Consider the following 20,021-nt stretch of genomic DNA (forward strand, 5'->3'; position numbering starts at 1 on the left):
TTGAACAGCACAGGCTTAGAAGACTTATAGCAACCTCTTCTTCAGCCCTTCTAGTCTCTTGCCGGGGAAGGGGCTCAAGAAGTAGAGGAGGAGGCCAGTGAGGTCAATGTTAAAGGTCACTTTGCTCTAGGAGGATGGCTACCTACTTTGACTTTCAAGCATCTATCTCTAGACCTGGAACCAGTCCTAGTATATAGACAAGCAGGGATACTGAGTCACAGAGCAGCATCTTCTTAGATAACTGATCTTCTCCTCTTCCTAAGCTTCTCCCTCTAAGCTGACGGTTGGTAGAATCTCATTTCTTCTTTAAGGTTGCTAGCCCCTACCGTCCTCCTTTCCCTTCCAAACGCAACTCCAACCCCAAAAGTATTTGAGCAGCAGAGGTAGAGAATACAGGAGAAGCAAATTCGGAGAGGAATACAGAGTCAAGCTGTGGACATGTGGAGTTGAGGAGCTGGTGGGACAGTCGGGGGTGGGTTGCATGGACAGTTGCTCTCTAAAGCACTGAATAAGGGGGAAGGACAAGTAAAGATCCAGGATCAGCAGTAAGAGCTGGAGTTGTAGCTAGGAGTAGATGAGGCCACCAGAGCTGGGGAGACAAGAGGAGAGAAGGGAAACCTGGAAAAAGGCTAAAAACAGACACTTGAGAGAACAAAGATTTGCGGTGGGCAGAGGGGTGGCAGCCTGTGGAGGAGGCTGAGAGACTTAAGTGAAGCAAGAAGTGCCATGTACAAATCCAAAGTGGGAGAGACTGTCAAGAAGGAGAGATTTGCCCTCAATTGTAATCGACGATGCTTTCAAATCTGTTTTATAGAGAGAGCTCACACGCATTGATAAGAAACAGTGAAACAGTGTGAGACTAAAGTTCAAAGCACAGAAACGATTCTTCAGGGAAAGAGGAAACACAGCCAGTGAGCAAAGGTGGGGAAATGTTCAAAGCGATGCCAATTAAAACGAGATAAATGTAGACACCACTTTCAGACATTAGCGAGAGTGTGGTGAAATGTACATGTTGTTGGTGTAACCTCTTTTGAAATGGATTTGGCAATATATATAGTAAGAGCTATAAAATGTTTTTACTCTGTGGTTTAATAATCCCACCCAATGTACCCTAAACTAGATTTCTATAGCCCAAATTCAGGGACTGAGTAGTGAAATATATGCATAATGATGTTCACCACAATGATATTGGTAATATGGAAAATTAGAAATTATTTCAACACCTACAATGGGAAAATTATGAAGTAAATTATATTTCCACTTAATAGGAAATTATGAAGCTGGTAAAAAGATGTATATGAATGCAAGATAGCATCACAAGAGAATATAGATTTGTGCACGCCCTGTGATAGCAACTGCATTAAAAAAAAAAAAACATAAGTGGAGAGAAAAAGAATCAGAGGAACTTTATGCAATAGATAATGGTTATGTAAGGTGGTATGAGTATACACATTTTTCTAGTTATTTAATAATTGTCAACATTGTAAAGAGCTGTGGAGAGTGGGGATGAGGGTTGACCAGAAGTTTAGATTGGGCTGCCAGGAGGCCTTGACAACCTTGTAGAGGTTATGCATTCCTTCATCTAGCAGATACGGGGACCTACTGGGCTCCATCCATGTGCCAGGCACTGTCACTGTGGTATTAACTCAGTACGGTCCTGAAGGAGAAAGTCCAGATTTTCTGTCTGGGTTCCAGGGCTGCTCTGACTGGCTCCTGTGCCACTGTCTTGGGCTTGGAGGGACAGCCCCCAGAGAATAGGACCCATAGAAGTCACAAGTAGGTACTGGGGAAAGTTGTGGGTAGCAGCAGCCTAGTGAGGTTATAGGAGGATTGGGGGGTATCACCAAGGAGCCTAGGAGATATGAGGGCTGCTCTGTTCTCAGGGAGGGGTTGGCGTGCTGTGGTCCACCACCTGCCATTTCACATCACCCTGAGGGTGATAGGAGATGCAAGTGGGCCATTACCTTCATCCCCCACCACAGGAACTCTACCTGGGCCCCCACCTACGGGCACCATCCGGCCTGGGCAGCCTCCTGCTCCTCCCCCCTTAGTTCTCTTCCTACAATGACACACTGGGGCCCTGAAATAACAGGTCTTTATTTACGCCATCATTTCCACATAATTTGCCTATGATTCATTTGTTGTCAAGAGGCATTAAAACCTCCAGCCCCAGCTCCCAGGCACCCACCAGTCCCTGTCCCGCTCCCTCCCGTGTCCCACCACTCTCTTTCCCACTGTGTCTAGCCTCGCTCTCACCTTTACCACACCCCAGTCTAGGCGCTTCTTCTTCCACTAGTGCCCTAACCCCCAGCTCCTGCCTACTTGGCCTTTGTTGAGAAGTCAAAGGCAGGGGCTGGGGCTGCGAATGGCTCAGCTCACATCCATCTATGTCCCAGCTTAGCCTCTGGCCTGAGGAAGGCTTCTAGCCCTAGGGCCCAAGATGACCTCATGCATGCAGGAAGCCCTGGAAAAGGGAAGAAGCTTCTCTTTGCCTAGAAGCAGGAAGCTGTGGAACCCCCAGCCCCAGAGGCAGCCCCTTTTTGCAACTCCCCTCCACCCCCTCACTTCCTCAGGCTGGATTTTCCTCATACTTCAGGGCTGGTCCCTGGGTGCCTCCCCCTCACTCTCCGTCCTACAGTGCACAGGGGTATAGAGTTTCTACAGTGTGTGTGTGTGTGTGTGTGTGCACGCGTTGGGGGTAAGAAGAGTTGTCTTTCACACCCTCATTACCCAGTAAGGCTGTAAGGTTTTGGGGGCCCCCCAGCCCTCCCCAGGGGAATCTAGGTGAGCCTGAGAGCTTCGAGGTGGGGGAGGAGGGGGAGGAAGAGGGCAAGGGGCGAGGAGGGGGCTGCTGGAAGCAGGGTTGGGGAGAGGGGAGCTGTTGTGGTTGGGTTATCTGATGTGAGGAGCCAGGTGTGCTCTGGGGGTGGGGGAAGAGCTGCCTGAGAGAGAGAGGCAGAAACTGCAGAAGCAGCCTGTAGACACAGAGAAGCAAAGACAAGAAAGACTGAGTGGCACTGAATCAAGAAAGGCGCCAAACAGACTCCAAGATCCCTCCCCATCGGAGACTGGCTTTTCTCCTTGACAAACTCTGCAGGCCACCCATGGGTGGTGGACAGTGTCCTCTTGGCCACCCTGTCCATGGTCCCCCAGCCCTTGGGACACCTGCTCCTCCAGCTCCCCAGCTCCCAGGGAAGCAGACAGTCCCCCTTCAACACTGGTAGCAGAGGTGGGGTTGGCCAAGAGCTGTGCGGAGTGGGGCTGAGGGTCCAGCTTATCCTGGAATCAGAGCAGTTGGAGACAGTTGAGGGTCTATAATCTCGGTTGTGGGTTGACGGGTGGAGGAGGCTTTGCAGGAGGAGATAATGGGGTGGAGCAGAGCCCTGGCCTGGAACAGGGGGCCCTAGGGCCAGGCGCCTCTCAACCAACTCTCCCCTACAAGCACCTCCTGCCTCCTGTGGCCCCAGCTAAGACAGAAGCTGCCCCGAGGCACGTGGAACAGAGCTGTGAGCTCCACTGGGGTGCCAGCTTGGTCCTTCGCAAGAAGACTCACCTGTGAGTTCCAGCTTCTGCCTCTTCCAGCTTTGACTTGGGATGTGTGTATGTTTGGGGTAGGGCGCTCCCTATAAAGAAGAGGATATCTAGTTAGAGGACAGGACAGATAGTAATGAAAATAATAATAATAAAGGCTAATAGTTATCAAACACTTACTATTTGCCAGGCACAATTCACGTAGTCCTCACAACTCCTATGAAGTAGGTACCATTATAATCTTCACTTTACCGAAGAAAGATAGAACAAGTACTGTTTGCCAGCAGTCCCACAGCGAGTTCAGATCCTGCTCCCCCTCAGTGCTGTTTCTGCTGTTCTCACCTGCTCCCCTAGATGAGGCCCTGCCAGGCTCCCACCGTGCTGCAAGCCTTCCTTCATGTTATCTTCACAAAGACTCCATGTCCCCATTCACAGAGGAAACCGAGGCCCAGCGAACTCAAGTCACTTTCCCCAACTTGCATGGCTAGCGAGAGACATGACCAGGATTCAGGACAACCTACTTATGAAGTCCATACTTTTATTCACTGCCTTAGCTGCTTCCCTCAAGGCTGGGAGTGGCGGGGAGAGGGGGTGCAGAGCAGCTGAGCTCCATCCGCCTTTGCAGCCCTCACACCTGGCACCATGCTGGCCCGTGGTGGGGTGAACGGTCATCTTCCAAGGCCGGTTATATCCTGCCCACCGATAGTGTTCCCTCCCCACCCACCCACTCCTTTACCACCTCAAGGCCTTCCTGTCAACACAGCAGAAGGCAGGGAGCCCCTTAGGGTGGGGTCCCTATCAGAGAGGAAGCAGGGCTGGCTTCTCTCCCATCTCCACTTTATCACGCGGGGTTCTTCCACCGTCCCCTCCCTGCCCACTCCTCCTGGGGCTCCAGGGTGGGAGAGGGGAAAAGAATTTAAATCAGTGGAACTGGGAGTGGAGAAAACAGAGGGGATGTGAGGAAGAGGTTTCCCTGGCACTTCGAACCTGGTACTCACAGTCTCCCACACTCAGGCTGGGCTGCCCTTGGCTGAGCCTTTTGTGATGGTCTTCTTGATCTGGTAGGCAAATGGAGAAACAGGAACCAGACGAAGACCTAGTTGGGGCCCCTGCCCTCTCCTCACCCTAGCCCCACACCAACTGCCACAGATGTTCACAGGCATACAGGATTTTTAATTAGATAGGGTTAGGTCAGAAGGCACAGGTCTTTCCAAATGCCTAGTGGGATTCTGAATCCAAGTGAAGAAAGCAGTGGAGAGGCTAAGTAAGGGCTACCAGGTGGGCTATGTGTGATTTCTCCATTCTCCACCAAGGTATGGATGCCCAAGGAGAGTTATGCCCACTGCTCACTGCCTTCCTTCTCTCAGCAACCAGTATCTAAGAGACTATGCCTTTCTTTCCTGAGTCTGGCTCAGACAGAATTTGCAAAACAAACCAGCTTGGAATTTGATACTTGATCCACCTCTTCTTGCTTTCCCTATATCAGATATCCCTGGATCCCGATCCTTGGCTCAGATCTGTTCTCTTTCCATAAGTACCTGTCCAGACAGGGTGAGACTGTTGGGCCCAGAGGAGGGAGAGGTTGTGGAAGCATTGAGGAGTCCCCCAAATTCCCATGGGTCTTTTCAATTATTCTCTTCTGAGATTCAGTCTCTTGTTACACACCCCCTTCCCTGGCTCCCAGTGAGGTCCTGAACCAAAATGCACTGATGTCAGCCTGCAGGAGGGCACAGTCACGGCTCATCTCAGTCACCTCTGTGCATGGTCTGCAGATCTAAGTTTTGGAAGATGTAAGGCCAGGAGGGATGGCCAGAACATTGGATGACAAAATAAGGATTCAAAGATTTAGCAGGCTAGGAGGTGAGATCAATCAAATCAGCTAAATATGAATAGGATTTAATGCTAATTCTGCATTTTGGTCCAGAAATCAAACTGTCCACATACAGAATGAGGGAGATGATTTGGGAGAGGTAGTTAGTCTGTGAGTTCTGAAGCCACAGGGACTTAACTTCTCAGTTTCCAAAGTTCAAGGGAAGGTGTTTAAATTTGCATAAGTCTGTTTGCATCTCATTTTCTATCAGGGACCCAGGCGGAATGTTTTTTAACTTGACATCCCTTGTGAAGATCAGATCTTTTCAATGCTAACAGAAGTGGGTGGCACATGGCCTCGCATTTTCATTCACCTATCTATCTAGCTACATTTATGGAATCCCTCCCTCTTTTGTTCCAGTCTGGAAGGGAGTCCCAAAGGCAAAACACAAATTTAAAACCCACTACAACGCATATTTCATTCTACAAAAGAGTGGGTGCGCAATCCTACCCGGGGGCAAGCGGGCGGGGGAGGGGAGGCGGTACAGCATGGTAAAGTTCAAGGAAGAATTCATGAAAGACATGAAGCCTGAGCCGGAAATTGAAGGAGCAGTAGGAGTTCGCACAGTTGAGAAAACTGGTGGATAGAGAACAAGGGGAGGGCGTGTCGGGCCAAGGGAACAATGCATCAAAAGGTATACGGTGTGGGTCTCAAAGTGCCATCTGGGGACCCCTTGGCGTCCCTGAGCTCCGTTTAGAGGCTCTACGAGGTTAAAACTACTTTCACAATAATACTAAGACGTTATTTGCCTTTTTCACACTCGTTCTCTCAGTTATGTACTTAGGAGTTTTCCGGAGGTTCCATGATGTGTGTTATGCTAACAGATGAAATGCAGAACCAGATATGAGAATCTAGCTGCCGTCTACGTAAGCCAGACATTAAAGAGGTTTGCAAGACTGTAAAATCATACCCTTTTATCACTAAATTTGTTCTGCTTTGGAAAGGATTGTTTTAATAAAAATTGTTATTTGTTAACTTTATATATGCATTGTTATTTAAACATTTTAATAAACGTTTTTTAAATGATTCTATTTAAATTTCTAGCATGATAAATATTGATGAATATAACCCACAGAAACAGAAGCTCTTCAGGGTTTTCTATTTTTAATGGTGTAAAGGGGTCCTAAGACCAAAACATCTGAGAACTGCTGGAGTGGAAACAGGCCACCGAGGCACACGGTTGGAGAGCTGCAAGTAATTAGAAGTGGCAGTGGCTTGAGTTTCAACATCTGGACAGTGATACATGACCCTGAAGAGGCAGACAGACCTGATCATAGTGGGCTTTGTACCTCTCCAAAGGAGCAAGGGTCCAGTAAGCGCTGGGGTAAACAAATTCGAAACAATGACACAACAAATACATGGAGCAAACCTGCTTCTTGAAGCTCATTTTGATTCCCCTTCTCTGGCCATAAGCTACTTCTTACCAGCGAAAACTGACATTAATTATGGGTCGGTTATGTGTGCAGTAAAGTTGTGTGGCAGTGGTCGTTGGGGTAGCAAACTTGGCAAAGAAAGACCATAATTGAAGGAAGCTGGGGATAGCATTAACTAAAGTTCCATGTGTTTCAGATTTATGAGCCTACCTTCCCATCTTTCCCACACTTCTCTCCAGGCCCTGCTGTTTCTTTCAGTTGGGGCCCTTTTGGCTTACTAAATTGTACACCTGCACCCTGGTGGCCAATGGCACAATGACACTTGGCTCCAGCTCCGGTAGATATCCGTGAAGCAGGAGCCCACGACTCCAGGGGCTGGGATCTAGAGGGCAGGCCCAGCAAGGATCAGTGGTCAGAGGATGGGAGCAATATCAACTCCCAGTGAAATTTATTTGACCATCCCTCCACTCTGTGACGTAATAATGATGCTGGCCAACATTTATGAGTCATGGCTACGTCCAGGTAGTGTGATACGTGCTTTACATAGATTATATCACAACGATGAACCTGAAAGTAGGTACTTTTATTTTATTTTACAGATGAAGACTCTGATGCTCAAAAATATTAAGTAACATGTCCAAGATCATACGGACAACAAGTAGCAGAGCCAGGACAGAGACCCACTTTATACTGTTAAGTGTTAATTTAATACTTTGCAGCTTCTGTTTTTATTGCTTGGTGGTGGTCTGTTTGTAGATCTGTCTTCTCCCACTGGACTGTGCCTTTCTTGGGGGCAACGACTGTCTTATTCATCACTGTATTCCCAGCCCTGAGTTCAGGGCTGTGTGTGTGCTTGGAAACACTGGAAGGACTGCACAACCAGGCTGGACCTCAGAGGAAACCTAGGGCCAGCATGGAAGGAGCTCAGAGCACCAGGGACCAGAGCTAAACCTCAGAGAGCCCTTGGCTAAGATGTGTCAGATTCTTCCCTGGCTGTGACTCCAGAGGTGGCCTGGAAAGCCAGAGAGCAGGCCCCTTATGCATTCTGCTTCGTTGCTGGTGTGAGGACAGATGATGAACACCACCAGGTGCCTGCAGGAACAGTGACTGTCAGCTTCACAGAAAGGGAGGGGTTGTCCACAGGCCAAACCTGTCCGTGTAGGGCAATAGCACCACCTAGTGGTGAAGCTCAAGATGAGTTAGGAAAATACCAGACAGTCCACAGCTGGGGAGAAGATATGAACACCTTCGTCTGGAGGGAGCACTGGAGACTGTTGCTCTCTCATTACCTAGAGCCCAAGCGAATGGCCTGGAAGCCTCCTCAGGGCAGAGCAAACCATGTTGAAAGGGCTCACCTGGTTGTACAAAGTGTGAAGAAACAATCACCTGTCCCACATGCCGTTGGCTGAAAAGAGCTGCCTAGCTCAAGGTCACATCAAGGTCACAATCTCTTCTTGGGGACAGCCAGCATCCAATGATTAGCCAACGAAGGAATATAAAAACCCTGCAAAGGCCATCCCAGTTTCAGAGTTCCCTATGAGGGTTGGTTGAGACTCTGTTGAGACTGCACTCCAGCCTGACTTCTCCGTCTACCTGATCATACTTCCTTCTCTGCCTCCAAAGCTGTTGACTCGGAGACCTCTCCCCTGTAAGCTCCCTGCACTGCAACCTACACTTCAGAGTCAGCTTCCCTGGAACCCAAACTGCAACCTACATTTCAGAGTCAGCTTCCCTGGAACCCATTGTGCAGTATTATCTCATGTATCATTTATGAATGACATGTCCAAATACAGAGATTCAGAGCAGCTGTCTGGAACAGAACCTTCACCTCCTGGATTCCCCCTTCCCTCCCCCGACCCCCACCAACCACTGCTCCACACTCCCCTGTGCTTCTTGGTCACTTGAAGCACAGACTTCTTCAGAAGCCTCACTGGCTTCTTGCTTACAATGAGTACTAGTCGCCAATAGGCTGTCCACATGACGAGGCATCCCCTTGGCTGTGCTCAGAATGCCAGATGTCACTCAGGGTCCATGTGCCCTGTGGCCATGGGGGAGGCAGACAGATCCCCACACTGCATAGTCAGCCTCCAAGGGGTTCTAGCAGAAGCTAGAGACACTGACCTGAGGGCTCTGTCCACTCTAGGCAGGCCCTGTTCGCTTGCCGCCAGGACTGAAAGAATCAATATTTCCCAGCACACCGCTGACCTATTTCTGCCACGTGAAGCTCTGAGCCTTTCAACCCCACGGCCTGTGAGATGTTTTTCCTTTACGTCTCTTGTGAGGGGCAGGTCTGTTCACAGCAGCCTAGTAACAGCGTATATATCTTCTATATGATGTTGAACAGTTTAGTGGCTGTCAGTCTCAACAGACCAACAGAAGCCTGTCATCCACTATTAGTACCAGATAAGAATGCATTTGGTAGACCACTGCTGTCCAAAAGAACTTTCTGACAGCAATATTCTGTGTCTGCGCTGTCCATTCAGGTGGCCCCGGGCCTACTCAGTGGTGGAAATGTGGCTGGTGTAGCTGAAGAGCTAAATATTTGCTTTTGTTTAATTTTACTTAATTGAAATAGTCACATGCGGCTGCACACGTGTAGAACCGAAGTTTAAAATGTGAAAACTTAAAATCGCTTTATCCTAACATCTTTCTGGGTGCATTCCTCTCAGTTTACCTGGAAAGGTTTATTGTAACACACAGCCTCGGAGGTTTTCTGTTCCTCTAAACCATCTACAGAATGCTTCATAAGATTCTCCTAACAATTTCTAAGAACTTCATCCTCACACTTCTCCAGCCGGAGACATGCACATTTAAGCAGCTGTGGATTTCCCTTCTCTAAATCCATTCATTTTTACATAACAAAATAGCCCTCAAGCTCCATCCCTAATTCTTCTACTCCCATCCCGTCCCCCAGGGACACATTTGGTTTGCAATCTTTTCACATACTTCTGAAAAATTAAAGTAAATCACATCCACAAGTTCCCAGGCCAACTTATCCTAAATAAAATCATTAGTTGGGCATAATTTCCCCATTTGCAGATTACCATATTGTGTCTGTGGTGGGCTATTTTCACTTGCCGTGTTTAGCAATGCTGCCCTTTGTCATAAACCTCACTTCCTTGGGAAACGCAGTGGGGTGCATTGGCTCCTCTGGATCCCCTGAGAGTCCTGTGTATGTACAAGAGTTATTTGCAATTCTCTGTCACTGGCACAGCAGCCATTTAGAATACAAGACACATTTTTTCAACAGTTGCTTAGTTTTCATTCTTGAGGTTCTCAGGTAAGTGCCACACCTGATGGAACCCAGCACACGTGACCAAGTCGAGCACTGGTTGATCCAGTCCCTGCAATTCTCCCATCTCAGGGCCTACTTTAGGAATGGGAACCTCCCTTACATCCTCGTTAGTAGAGAGCTGGCAAGACTGTCACTTGTCAGGCCACTCCACTCAGTGGGAAGCCGTATAGTGTAGCACTTCATTAATGGCTTCTGGAGCCAGCTGTCAGGGTTCAAATCTCATCTCTCCACTGTGTAGCTTTGGGCACTGTCCTCTGTCGAATGAGGGTAGTAGTAGTCCATGTCCTCTGGGGTTCTTATGAGGATAAAGCAAGTAGATTTGCATAAAGCATTTATTTACAGGCAATACTTGCCACAAAGTAAGTGCTATGTAAGTATGAGCCATTTTTATTATCATAAGCAAAGCTTTTTTCATTGGTTTATATGACAAACTTCTGGCAAACTTTTTTTTTTTTCTCCTTGGAAATAACTCAAGAGGCACTTTTTAAAGCCTGGCTTTGGCTGCTTCCACCAGCTCTGCTGTACATTCCAAACTCCTCCGTTGGCCTCACTTGGATTCTCCCACTTGTTTCCAGTTAGGCAGCAGAAGGGTTTTCTTATCTCTCAGGATCTTGGTTATTTGGCATTTTGCTGCACACACTTTCCTGGGTTTCCAATAATACACTTAAAATGTTTTAAGTTATAAATGTCTTCTGTCACCTTCTCTCATTCTAAAGAAAAATAGATGATAACCTCATTTTTTCCCAATTCGGCCGCCATGAAACCTCACTTTTCCTCTCCCCCTCCACCCCTCCCAGATCCTAGACTCTCCTTGGGAGGGTTGTCGTGGGCCCCAGGGCTGAGGAGCTGGTGTTCTCCGTGTGTTCCAGCCCTGGAGAAGGCAGAGCCAGAGAGAGAGAGAACTAGGAAAATGGAGACGTTACGAAGACAAATGCACTTTATTGATAAGGCAACAGCATTATATAGGGCTGAGGCAGAGACCCCATCTAGGGCCACATTGGGGGCGGGAGTGTGATTCACATTGAGACACAGGCTCAGGTGTCCCTTATCCTCCTAATGGGTCAGCAGGGTGACAACCCAGAGAAGGAAGGCAGGGGTTTGTGATCTAGACTTTCTCCGTTTCAAATCCAGCAATTTCCCCAAGGGACTAGGTCAGCCACTGGGGGACGGGAAGTGGAGTCTGAGCTCAAGCGTGGTATAGTGAGAAGAGCACTGGACCCAAAGTCCAAAGCCTGGGTCCAGTCCTGGCGCTACTTCTAATGTGTTATTGGGTTTGAGTGAGTCACACCCTCCTCTAAGTATCTGTTTTCTTTAACAAGGGAGTTGAATGAGTTTATCGATTTTCAAGCTTTTTCTCCCAATGTGTTCTGCAGCTAAAATCAAATAACTAAGGTCTCTTCCTAATTTATAAAATAACAACAATGATAATAATTAATGTATAGAATTTTCACAATGTAAGTCCCCCCCACCCATAAATATCAATTAATCAGTGGTGCCTACTACCCGCTATATTAGAATATAGTACAAAATGGAGTCTAATTCTAAAAACAACTCCTCTAATAAACATAAGATTCGGCCATAGGGATGGTATTCTGCAATAAGGAACATGGCCATTAGATATTTTTCCACCTGAAGAAACAGTGGGCCGGGTGGACATGACAGCTCTGGCAGCGGTTAAGTCAGATTGCTCCTAAAGTTTTCAGGGGACAACAGATGCAGGTGGAGGGGTATCCCACTGACATGAACTCCTCTGTATTGAGACATCAAATGTGGTCATGTTCCCCAAACTCAAGTAATGATCTGAAGGATCCTCTGTGTGTTAGTCCCACGCACCTACAACTAACTCACTGAGGAACTCCATCCCAGAGTAAATGGATAGAGAGTTCCTACCTCCTAGGCTGGTCTGGCTATGGAAGAGAATACGGAGTTTGAAGTTAGGTATCTCACTCCACCCTGTTCCTAGGCCCCTTCCAACTCTGGGGTGGTGAGGTGAGAATAAGAAGGGAACCAGCCCCACATGACTCTAACCCTAAATGCTCTCTGATTTGCCATCAGAGGCTGACCACTCTCCCTCCACCTACACCCTGAAGTCTCAGAGCACCAGCTCCTGGTTCTCCTGTGGGGACAGCCATCTTAGAACTACACCTAGGCGGGCAGGGAGGGCGTGACTTAGGCTGTTGGAGTCTGAAAGTTCTTCACCTCCATTTCACCCTACGCAGTGGAAAAGATGTGGCCCCACTGGTAAGCAGAGTGGGCACTGCTTCTCTAGACTGTGAAGTGATTGGGAGAGTGGGCCGATCTCTGCATCATGTTTGGCCATCCTAGGTGAGGCACCCCCAGTGCCAGAGGCTGCGATGGGAGGGCTCTGGAGCCTGTGGCAGGTAAGGGGCGGGAGGTAAGGCATTGACTGGCAAGGGAAGGTGAAGACAGTGCCTGGTGCTTCTCTGCAACCTTGGGGCAATTCACTCCTGCCACGTGGATCATTGGAAAAAGAGCTCCTGCTTCAACTAACTCCTTAGACCCAGGCCAAGGAGCCATGGGCTTGGTGACAGGGACAGCTGTGGCCACCATCCACTATTCTTCCAAGAGGCTGGGTTTGCCTGTCCCCCAGTGCCTGGGCCCTGCTTTTTTCCCTCCTTGGGTCTCTCGGCAGGTGGGTTCTGGGCCAGCAGCCCCATCCATGGGGAGAAAGCCCATCTCACCATAGCTACTTCCAAAGAGAATATTACCATGGTAATGGGATAAAGGTGGGCACTGAGGGGTTAGACAAGTGCGCTCGGCAAGCAGAGGTGAGTGAAGGGGGAGTTGTGACCTTAGTGACCCCGTCTTTGGTCATCCTTGGCAGGGAGTAACCTAGACAGGCCAGGGTTGGGAAGGCAAAGGGAGAAGGCTGCATTATCGCATGCTGCCCTGGGACAGAACAGCACAGACTGGAGGCAGGATGAGATGGGGGTGAGGTGGAGGTTGTGGCCAGTTATTTATTGTGGGTGGGATGGGATGGGGAGATCCCCACCAGGCTCTGGACATGTGGGCCTGGAGCAGGGGGAGGTATGGGTATCTGTCCCTGAGGAATGGGTGCATTTCTCTTGCCTGCCTATTCCCTGGGCACCAACCAGCAGCCACTTCTGGAGTGGTGGGGGCATCCCCAGGTGAGGCCCCACCTTCTGTCTCTGCCCTCTGCCCTTACTTGAGTCTCTATGTCAAATAAATAGCAACTCCTCATGATTGTGGTCTTGAGGGATGGGGGACAGCCTGTGGCCTGCAGGAAGCAGGGACCTGGTCTTAGGTCGGGTAGGCGAGAGAATGGGCCAGGCAGGGAGGAGAAGTGGGAGAGCAGGGGTTGAACTTGAGAGAGGGTGGGAAGGGCTGCTGGGTAGCAGCCAGCCCCCATCTTGGGCACATGGCCCCAGAGGAGCAGCCCCACCCAGGTGCCACTGCAGGCTGCCCTCATCAGGAGATCTCATTGCCAAACACCTCCAGCACAAGGGGCGTGAGCTTCATGCTGCACTCAGGCTGGAAGGAGAGACAGCGGTACTGCTTGGAGTGCTCCTCGTTGAGGCTACGCAGGTCAGCCAGCTTCTGGATCATCTTGGCATAGAGCAGATGGCTGCCTGGTGGAGGGTGGCGGCAGCGGATATAGGTCTGCAGCGTGTTAGACAGGCGGTCCTGGATGGCCTCAATCAGCGCAGCGTCCTGCACCCCAGGACGGTCTGTGGGCACAGGGAGGTGGGAGGAAGAGGCAAAGGAGCTCCGAGCTGAGTTCCTTACTGTTCAATCTCCCCACCACTCTGCGGTCCACATAGACAGATACCCAACCTCAACATCCTCCTAAGTCACCCCTGTAGGGCTGCTTGCCTATGACATCACAGTCCTCCTTAAAGCCACTCAACCATTACTCTATCATTTAGGATCAAGCCCCAGGTTCTTTTGTGGACCCATCTGGCACTGCCCCCACCTCGCCTCTTTCCCTCTGTCTCTACACTCCATCCTTCCATTAGGATCCTGATGCACTATGCTCTCTGGCCTCCAGATTCAAATTCGTTTTCCCTCTGCCTGGAACTCAGAAGTTTATCTTTGCCTGACTCTTACTGATTCTTTAGGTAACAGCTTAAAAGACCTTCCTCAAGAAGGCCATTCCTGATGATTCTCTGCCTCGATGCCCCAGACTACATCAGGTTTCCTTCTTCTATTATACCCCGCTATAGTATCACATACTTTTTTTTAAACTCTCATATTAGAAATTAGTTATTAAATAATATTTGTTTAATGTCTCCTCTTACACTTCATGGGAGAGAAGTCCTGTTTGCTACTGAATCTCTATGCCCAGCATAGTGCCAGCAAGTGCTCAGTAAATCATTGCTGAGCATATGTATGAGGAATTGAGTAAATGCCAGTTGGAAAGGGGAGGAGAGCTCATGTCCATTCCTTGGGTCTCCAACCTAGGAAAGCGTCTCTGGGTAAAGGACACTCAGCTGTTCCCTGAGTGTAGTCCAGGCTTAGACAGGGCTGCCCACTTTGGGCCTCATCACCAATATAATATCCCCAAGATGTAATAAGCTCCTCTTTAGCCTTTTTCTCTTCCCACCCCAAACAGGCAGAAGAGCTCATGGGTCAGAGCACACTGCCTCCAAATTTAGTCAGGTAAACTGTCTAGGCAGAACCATCCCTCACGCCTCAGAGATTTTATCCTGCCTGCCGCCCCACCCCCAGGGTACCTCAAGTATCAGGAAAGTTCAGTCCAATTCACACAAGAGCAAAGCCTAAACATTGTCAATATCCAGGACTGTCTGTGGCCTGAGAAATCCCATTTCTCTGGCTCCTAAGAATCCCACCTACTAATCACCAATGGCTTCAATAGGGAAGGCCAGGGGTAGTGGGGGACCTCTCAGTATACACATGCCATGTGGGCTGTGCAAACCCAGCCAAGTGAGTGTTTCCTGGTCCATCTATCTTGTTCTTCACTCTTTCTTCCAGACTTCCCTGCTGGCCCTCAGCAGGGCTTCATCCTTCCTACTCCCCATGTCTAGATCCCCGAGTTCCTCACTGCTAGGCCCCATACCTGGGGAGACAATGCAGATGGCCATGAGTAGGACATGCTCCTCTTCATGCAAATCCAGCTTTTTCAGCCCCACCTGGAACTTGATGAGTGGCTCAATCAGCTCCAGGCTGTGTCCAGCTACAAGAGAGAAAGGCCAGATGCTGTGGGCAGAACCGAGAAGTCCTCCACTCACCCACCCTGCCACCAACCCTGACCAGGCCTGACCCTTACTCTTCTCTTCCTGTTGCTGCCTGATTGGGGCCCATGACCCCGGGGTGGGGTGCAGCCGGTGTCTGGGAGCTGCAGAGGGTGGAGGCAGAGCCCAGACGCACCTTTGGCCACATCACTGATGCGGTACTTGTAGTCCTCGTGGCCACAGGTCCAGGACATGTCGTCCACGGTGAAAGACTGGTTGGAGCGCAACATGATGACCTCAATGGCACTTGACTTCAGCAGTACAATCTGGTCCTCAGAGGTGAGGTCTCTGCCAGGGAGAGCAGGAGTGAGGGTCAGGTTATTGGTCAAGACCTTCAAGTCATGCAAATCAGTGTAGTGTGTGGACAGGTCTAAAACTGCCAGGTGACCAGTATGGGTCCTGGATCCTCCATTGAGGAGCTTGTAGTCTGGTTGGAAAGGACAAGACTGTTTCTTGAGGGAGAACAACTCAGGACTGTATGCCAAGGTGAGAAGTGAAGTACTTCAGTCACTAAGGCAAGGAAAACCCAGTGATTTGCCAAGGTCTCTCAGGCCTAAGCAGACAGAGCTGTATTAGGGACAGAAAGACAGAGCCTGAGGAGGTTTCCAGGGTTATAGCATGAATGTGGTGGTCTACGAAAGGTATGGCCAGAGTCATCTTCAACAGCTCTCATGCTTTTTTTCCCTCTTCCTCCTCCTAAGGCTCAGCCAGCTCTGTCTCTGGGACATCTCTGGAACCCTTGCTCTCACTCTCACTCCCGTCAGGACTTCTCTGGTTCAGAGCTCCATCATCTTTTTCAATTGCCTCCTACTAGAATCCTGGAGTCAAGCCTCTCAGGTCTCTCATTCATCTTTCTTATTGCCGCTACAGAGAAGTATAACACTTGTGTTCTCAGAAATCCTTACTGATTATCAAACACCCCAGGATCAAGCCCCTACTCCATTACTTGGCTCCAACCTGATTTTCCAAGCCCCCCTCCCATTGCAAACTTCACCAACCCTCATTCTAGCAACTGTGGACTACTCCACATCCAGATGCTATGTTCTCTTGTCACCATGCCTGTGAATTTGCAACAGCTGCAGCCAAGAATGCCTTTCTTCTTCGAGTCCCTGTTGTCTTTCTGGTCCTGAATTCGATGAGGTTTCCTTTGGAGCCCCCCAGCCTTCGATTCTCTTCAGCAGAATTAGAGCCATTTCATTACAACCCGATGAACGTTGCTTATACTCCTATTTTACCCTTAGCTCTTCAGCTCTGTTTTTTATATACTCGCTCTGGACCTTAACTATAAGCTATGTGAAGGCCAGCACCACCCATTAATTACCTTAGTGTTGCCATATACTGATCACTTAGCCCTCAGCACAACGAGAGGGTCAATAAATATGTGCTGATGAGTCAAAAAGCCAATGACTAGTTCCACTATTCTGAGTCATGAGCTGGGCTTGTCTGAACAATGACAAAGAAAAAGCAGGGCCCGCAGATCAACCTGCTTCTGGTTTTCCCTCCTTCTCTTCCTGACTGTGTATTGCTGCCTGGATATTCTGTCATCTTCTTTGTGGTTGCTCTTTGGTTCATAAAGAAATGATTAGGATGAACAGCAAAGGGTCTGCTTTGGGAAAAAAAAAAATCACAAAGTGCTAGAGTTGGAGGGCACCCCTTAGAGGCTCTATGGTCCACCTCCTTCTTCAGCATTCCTGAAACATGGCTCTCACACAGCCTCTGCAGGATTCTCCCAGTGCCAAGGAGCTCGTGGTCTCTGGATACAGCCGTGAGATTGTTAGCTCTTAGTTAACGGCCTCTTCTGCTACTGAGCTATAACCTACGCAGTGACACACGCAGCCATCATTTATACTTCTGTCTTCTCAAGGAACACAGAATCAGATCACTGCATTAGCCAAGGGCAACCCTTTAACCACCATTTAAAGAAAGCTACCGTGCACCTCTTGCATCTTTTCCAGGGGAGACAGTGTCTAGGTGCCCCATCATCCTGGTCACTTTTCTCTAGACGTTCGACCCACATTTTAAAAAACAAAAAGTAACATCACTCTCACTTGGGGTTTCATTCATTGTACGAGTAAAACATATTCATCATTAAATCTTTGGAAAATACAGAAAACATAAAAGCAAAAAAGAATTACTCATAACCACAATAGATATTTTGGTGTATTTCCTTCTTATCTTTTTTCTATGCAAATATTTTCTCTTTAAAAACATACTCAAATTCACAGTAATTCTGTCCCACTTCTTACATCATTAAAATGTCTTTATCCCAGTTTATAGAGGGTTGCATAATGTTTACATCATGTCAACATATTATAAGTTATATAATCAATCTCCTATAAAACTATTTTGGGAAATTTTGGTTGCTTCTAATTTTTGCTATTATAAGTAATTTTGTGAGGATTACCTTTGTACATAACCCTTTGTTCAGTGGCTCACTCAAAATGGATGGCTGGAAGTGGTCAAACATCACATGGGTGCTTGGTGAAAGAGATTTCAGGGGACTACTGCTTATCGTGATCCAAACGTACTACTTCTATAAAAGCAAACCTCGAGTAACCTTGAATTATCGCCCATGGACTGGAAATATGGGGAATTTCTAAGTGCAGCTCACAGCCAGAACTGAGATTGATGGGGGGTGGGGGTAGAGGTGGAGAAACCCACAAGAGACCTTGTTCCAGCTCTAGCTCTGTCTTGCTCTCTGGATCTGTGAAATATTTACACTCTTATCAGTTTTCATGCCTATGGCCACTTCTGGGCAGTTGCGATGTGCTCTGGAAATGTGTACCTGTCTCAACGTTCCCATCTCCCCAGGCAGACTTCAGCCCCTCCCCATCTGTTTTCCCACGGTCCTCTAGCAGGCCTCTCTTAGAGCTCTTATCTCTTCACGGCAGTTGCTCACATGTCCATCTCTTCTGTCAGGCACTAAACCCTGGAGACCAGAGACTGTGTCCTTGTTAACTTTTATCTCTCACAGTTTGTGTAAGAAAGTGGTTGGTTGGATAGATGGACAAGTGAATACAGAGGAAAGGGAATGGGAGGAGGGAAGCAGGCCTTTGACTCAGGCCTCTGGCCCAAGAAAGAGCCCCTGGGAATGGAAATGGCAGTGAGGTTGAAGGAATTTAGGCCAGAGGGCTGGGCTCCAGCCGATTTGGCCGGGTGCCCCTGTGCACCTCTTTTGGCAGTGAAACCTGCGGTCCTTAGTTCTTAGACCCAAGACTGTTCCTGGCCATTTAGATGCTGCTCCTGGCCCCGGTTTCTCCATGTATTTCTTTTGGAGCACTGAGGGAGGGAGATTTGTAGGGTGCAGACTGAGAGTCTGAGGGACAGGAGACAGGAGTCAGGAGCAAGGCCCAGGCCATGCCACGGTGCAGCTCACACCCAGCATCGTCCATCCAGTCCCGCCCCACTTTGGTCCTTTGCCCACATTGGAGTCTCATCCTATTCCCCCACCCCTCTTTCTCCTACATCCTTCCCTCCCCACACCCTCCACCCCACCTAGAGTCAGCAGGATCAAAGCCACCAGGGACACAGCCAATGTTCTTTTACTTCTTGGAAAAACAGAACCCCTAAGTGCAGAAACCGGCAGAACCAGAGAGCTGTTGGGCTGGCTCTGCCTGGATCTCACTGGACCCTGGGCTCTGGCCCCAGCCCAGGCTCAACATCACCTCTGTCCAGTCACAGAGAGTGTCCACATCAGTGTCCCCTCAAGAGCTCTTGCCAAGGCCTGCATCATCTTTACTAGATCATTCTGCTCTGGGACTTCTCAAATCATGCTGAAGAGAGAGTGGCCAACTGAAGCAATTTTGCATCAATAACTGGGCAGCTCCAGTACCTGCTTATACACATGTCACTTTGGCCATGATTGCAGGGTTAGATAGACTAGGGAAATAAGGCTTGAAAGGGAAGGAAGGGGTCAGACTTCAGCTCATTCTTGGGGAGAGAAACGGAAGAGTTAGTAGTGAAATCTGTATCAGGGTATATGTGTCGAGGGTAAGGGGTAGGGGCCGAGGACTTGGGAGAAAATTGGGAGCTTGGGTTACTTAATGGAGGAGGCTGCAATGGGGTAATCTGGTTAAATGAGTGACTTTTTGGTTTTTTAGGACAGTTTTCCCTCATGTGCAATCTCAACCACCACTTAGAGTCACCAAACCTTAGCATCTGGACAGGGCGTCAGCTGCCCTCTCATCTCACTCCCCACTAGAAGGGAAGGATGGACGCTGCATAGATGAGGACTGTGCCCTGGAATTAGGATGGAAGCCGAGTGCTACCGTGTGTCCACTGGCACCTTGAAGCGGTTTTTTTGGTCCAGCTTTTTATGTAAAATAAGACTTAGGGACACATAGAGTTTGCAAATAGTAACATGAAGAGTTGAGGAGTAAATTGGAACTTGTGCTAAGCGGAATGTGTTCTCCACTCTAAGGAAAGGCTCTAGAAGGTAAAGCACAGGCCCAGTGCAATGGACATTCAGATCTTGCTCCTGCCTGCCCACCAGAGTGGCCCCTACTCCTTTCACTACAACCAAAATGTACAATGCAGTAAGCGTCTCATCTCTGTTTGACGTTTTTCTCTTTTTTACAGTTTTCACCTTAATTCCGGGGGAAGAGCATTGGAGAGGCCCTGGTATTTGGGCTGGTGAGAGGCATAAAATAACACAGAGTCAGTTGTCTCAGAGCAGAAAAACTGTGAACTGCTGGGTTTAGCTCTGTGAATTACCATCA

The 20,021-nt window shown here is 48.7% G+C and overlaps 1 protein-coding gene and 1 long non-coding RNA gene across 2 annotated transcripts in view; both read right to left on the minus strand.

Annotated features, from left to right (window-relative positions):
• Positions 1 to 3,558: 3,558 nt before the first annotated feature.
• On the minus strand, positions 3,559 to 4,645 carry LOC105297501. Its single transcript, XR_896358.2, has 3 exons — positions 4,530 to 4,645; positions 3,712 to 4,015; positions 3,559 to 3,623 (listed from the first exon to the last, which is right to left on the minus strand). It is a non-coding gene; the product is annotated as an uncharacterized LOC105297501 (long non-coding RNA).
• A 6,352-nt stretch (positions 4,646 to 10,997) lies between these two features.
• VDR (vitamin D receptor) overlaps positions 10,998 to 20,021 on the minus strand; it is a 51,362-nt gene continuing 42,338 nt past the window's right edge. Inside the window, exons 7-9 of the mRNA XM_023535486.1 lie at positions 15,440 to 15,591; positions 15,129 to 15,245; positions 10,998 to 13,779 (exon numbers count right to left, since the gene is read on the minus strand). Of these exons, the coding sequence (XP_023391254.1) occupies positions 13,520 to 13,779; positions 15,129 to 15,245; positions 15,440 to 15,591 (529 nt within the window). The 3' untranslated portion in view covers positions 10,998 to 13,519. The remainder of the gene's footprint in view (positions 13,780 to 15,128; positions 15,246 to 15,439; positions 15,592 to 20,021) is intronic.

This window comes from Pteropus vampyrus, unplaced genomic scaffold (genome assembly GCF_000151845.1).
Source record: "Pteropus vampyrus isolate Shadow unplaced genomic scaffold, Pvam_2.0 Scaffold140, whole genome shotgun sequence".
In the NCBI taxonomy this organism is placed as follows: domain Eukaryota; kingdom Metazoa; phylum Chordata; class Mammalia; order Chiroptera; family Pteropodidae; genus Pteropus; species Pteropus vampyrus.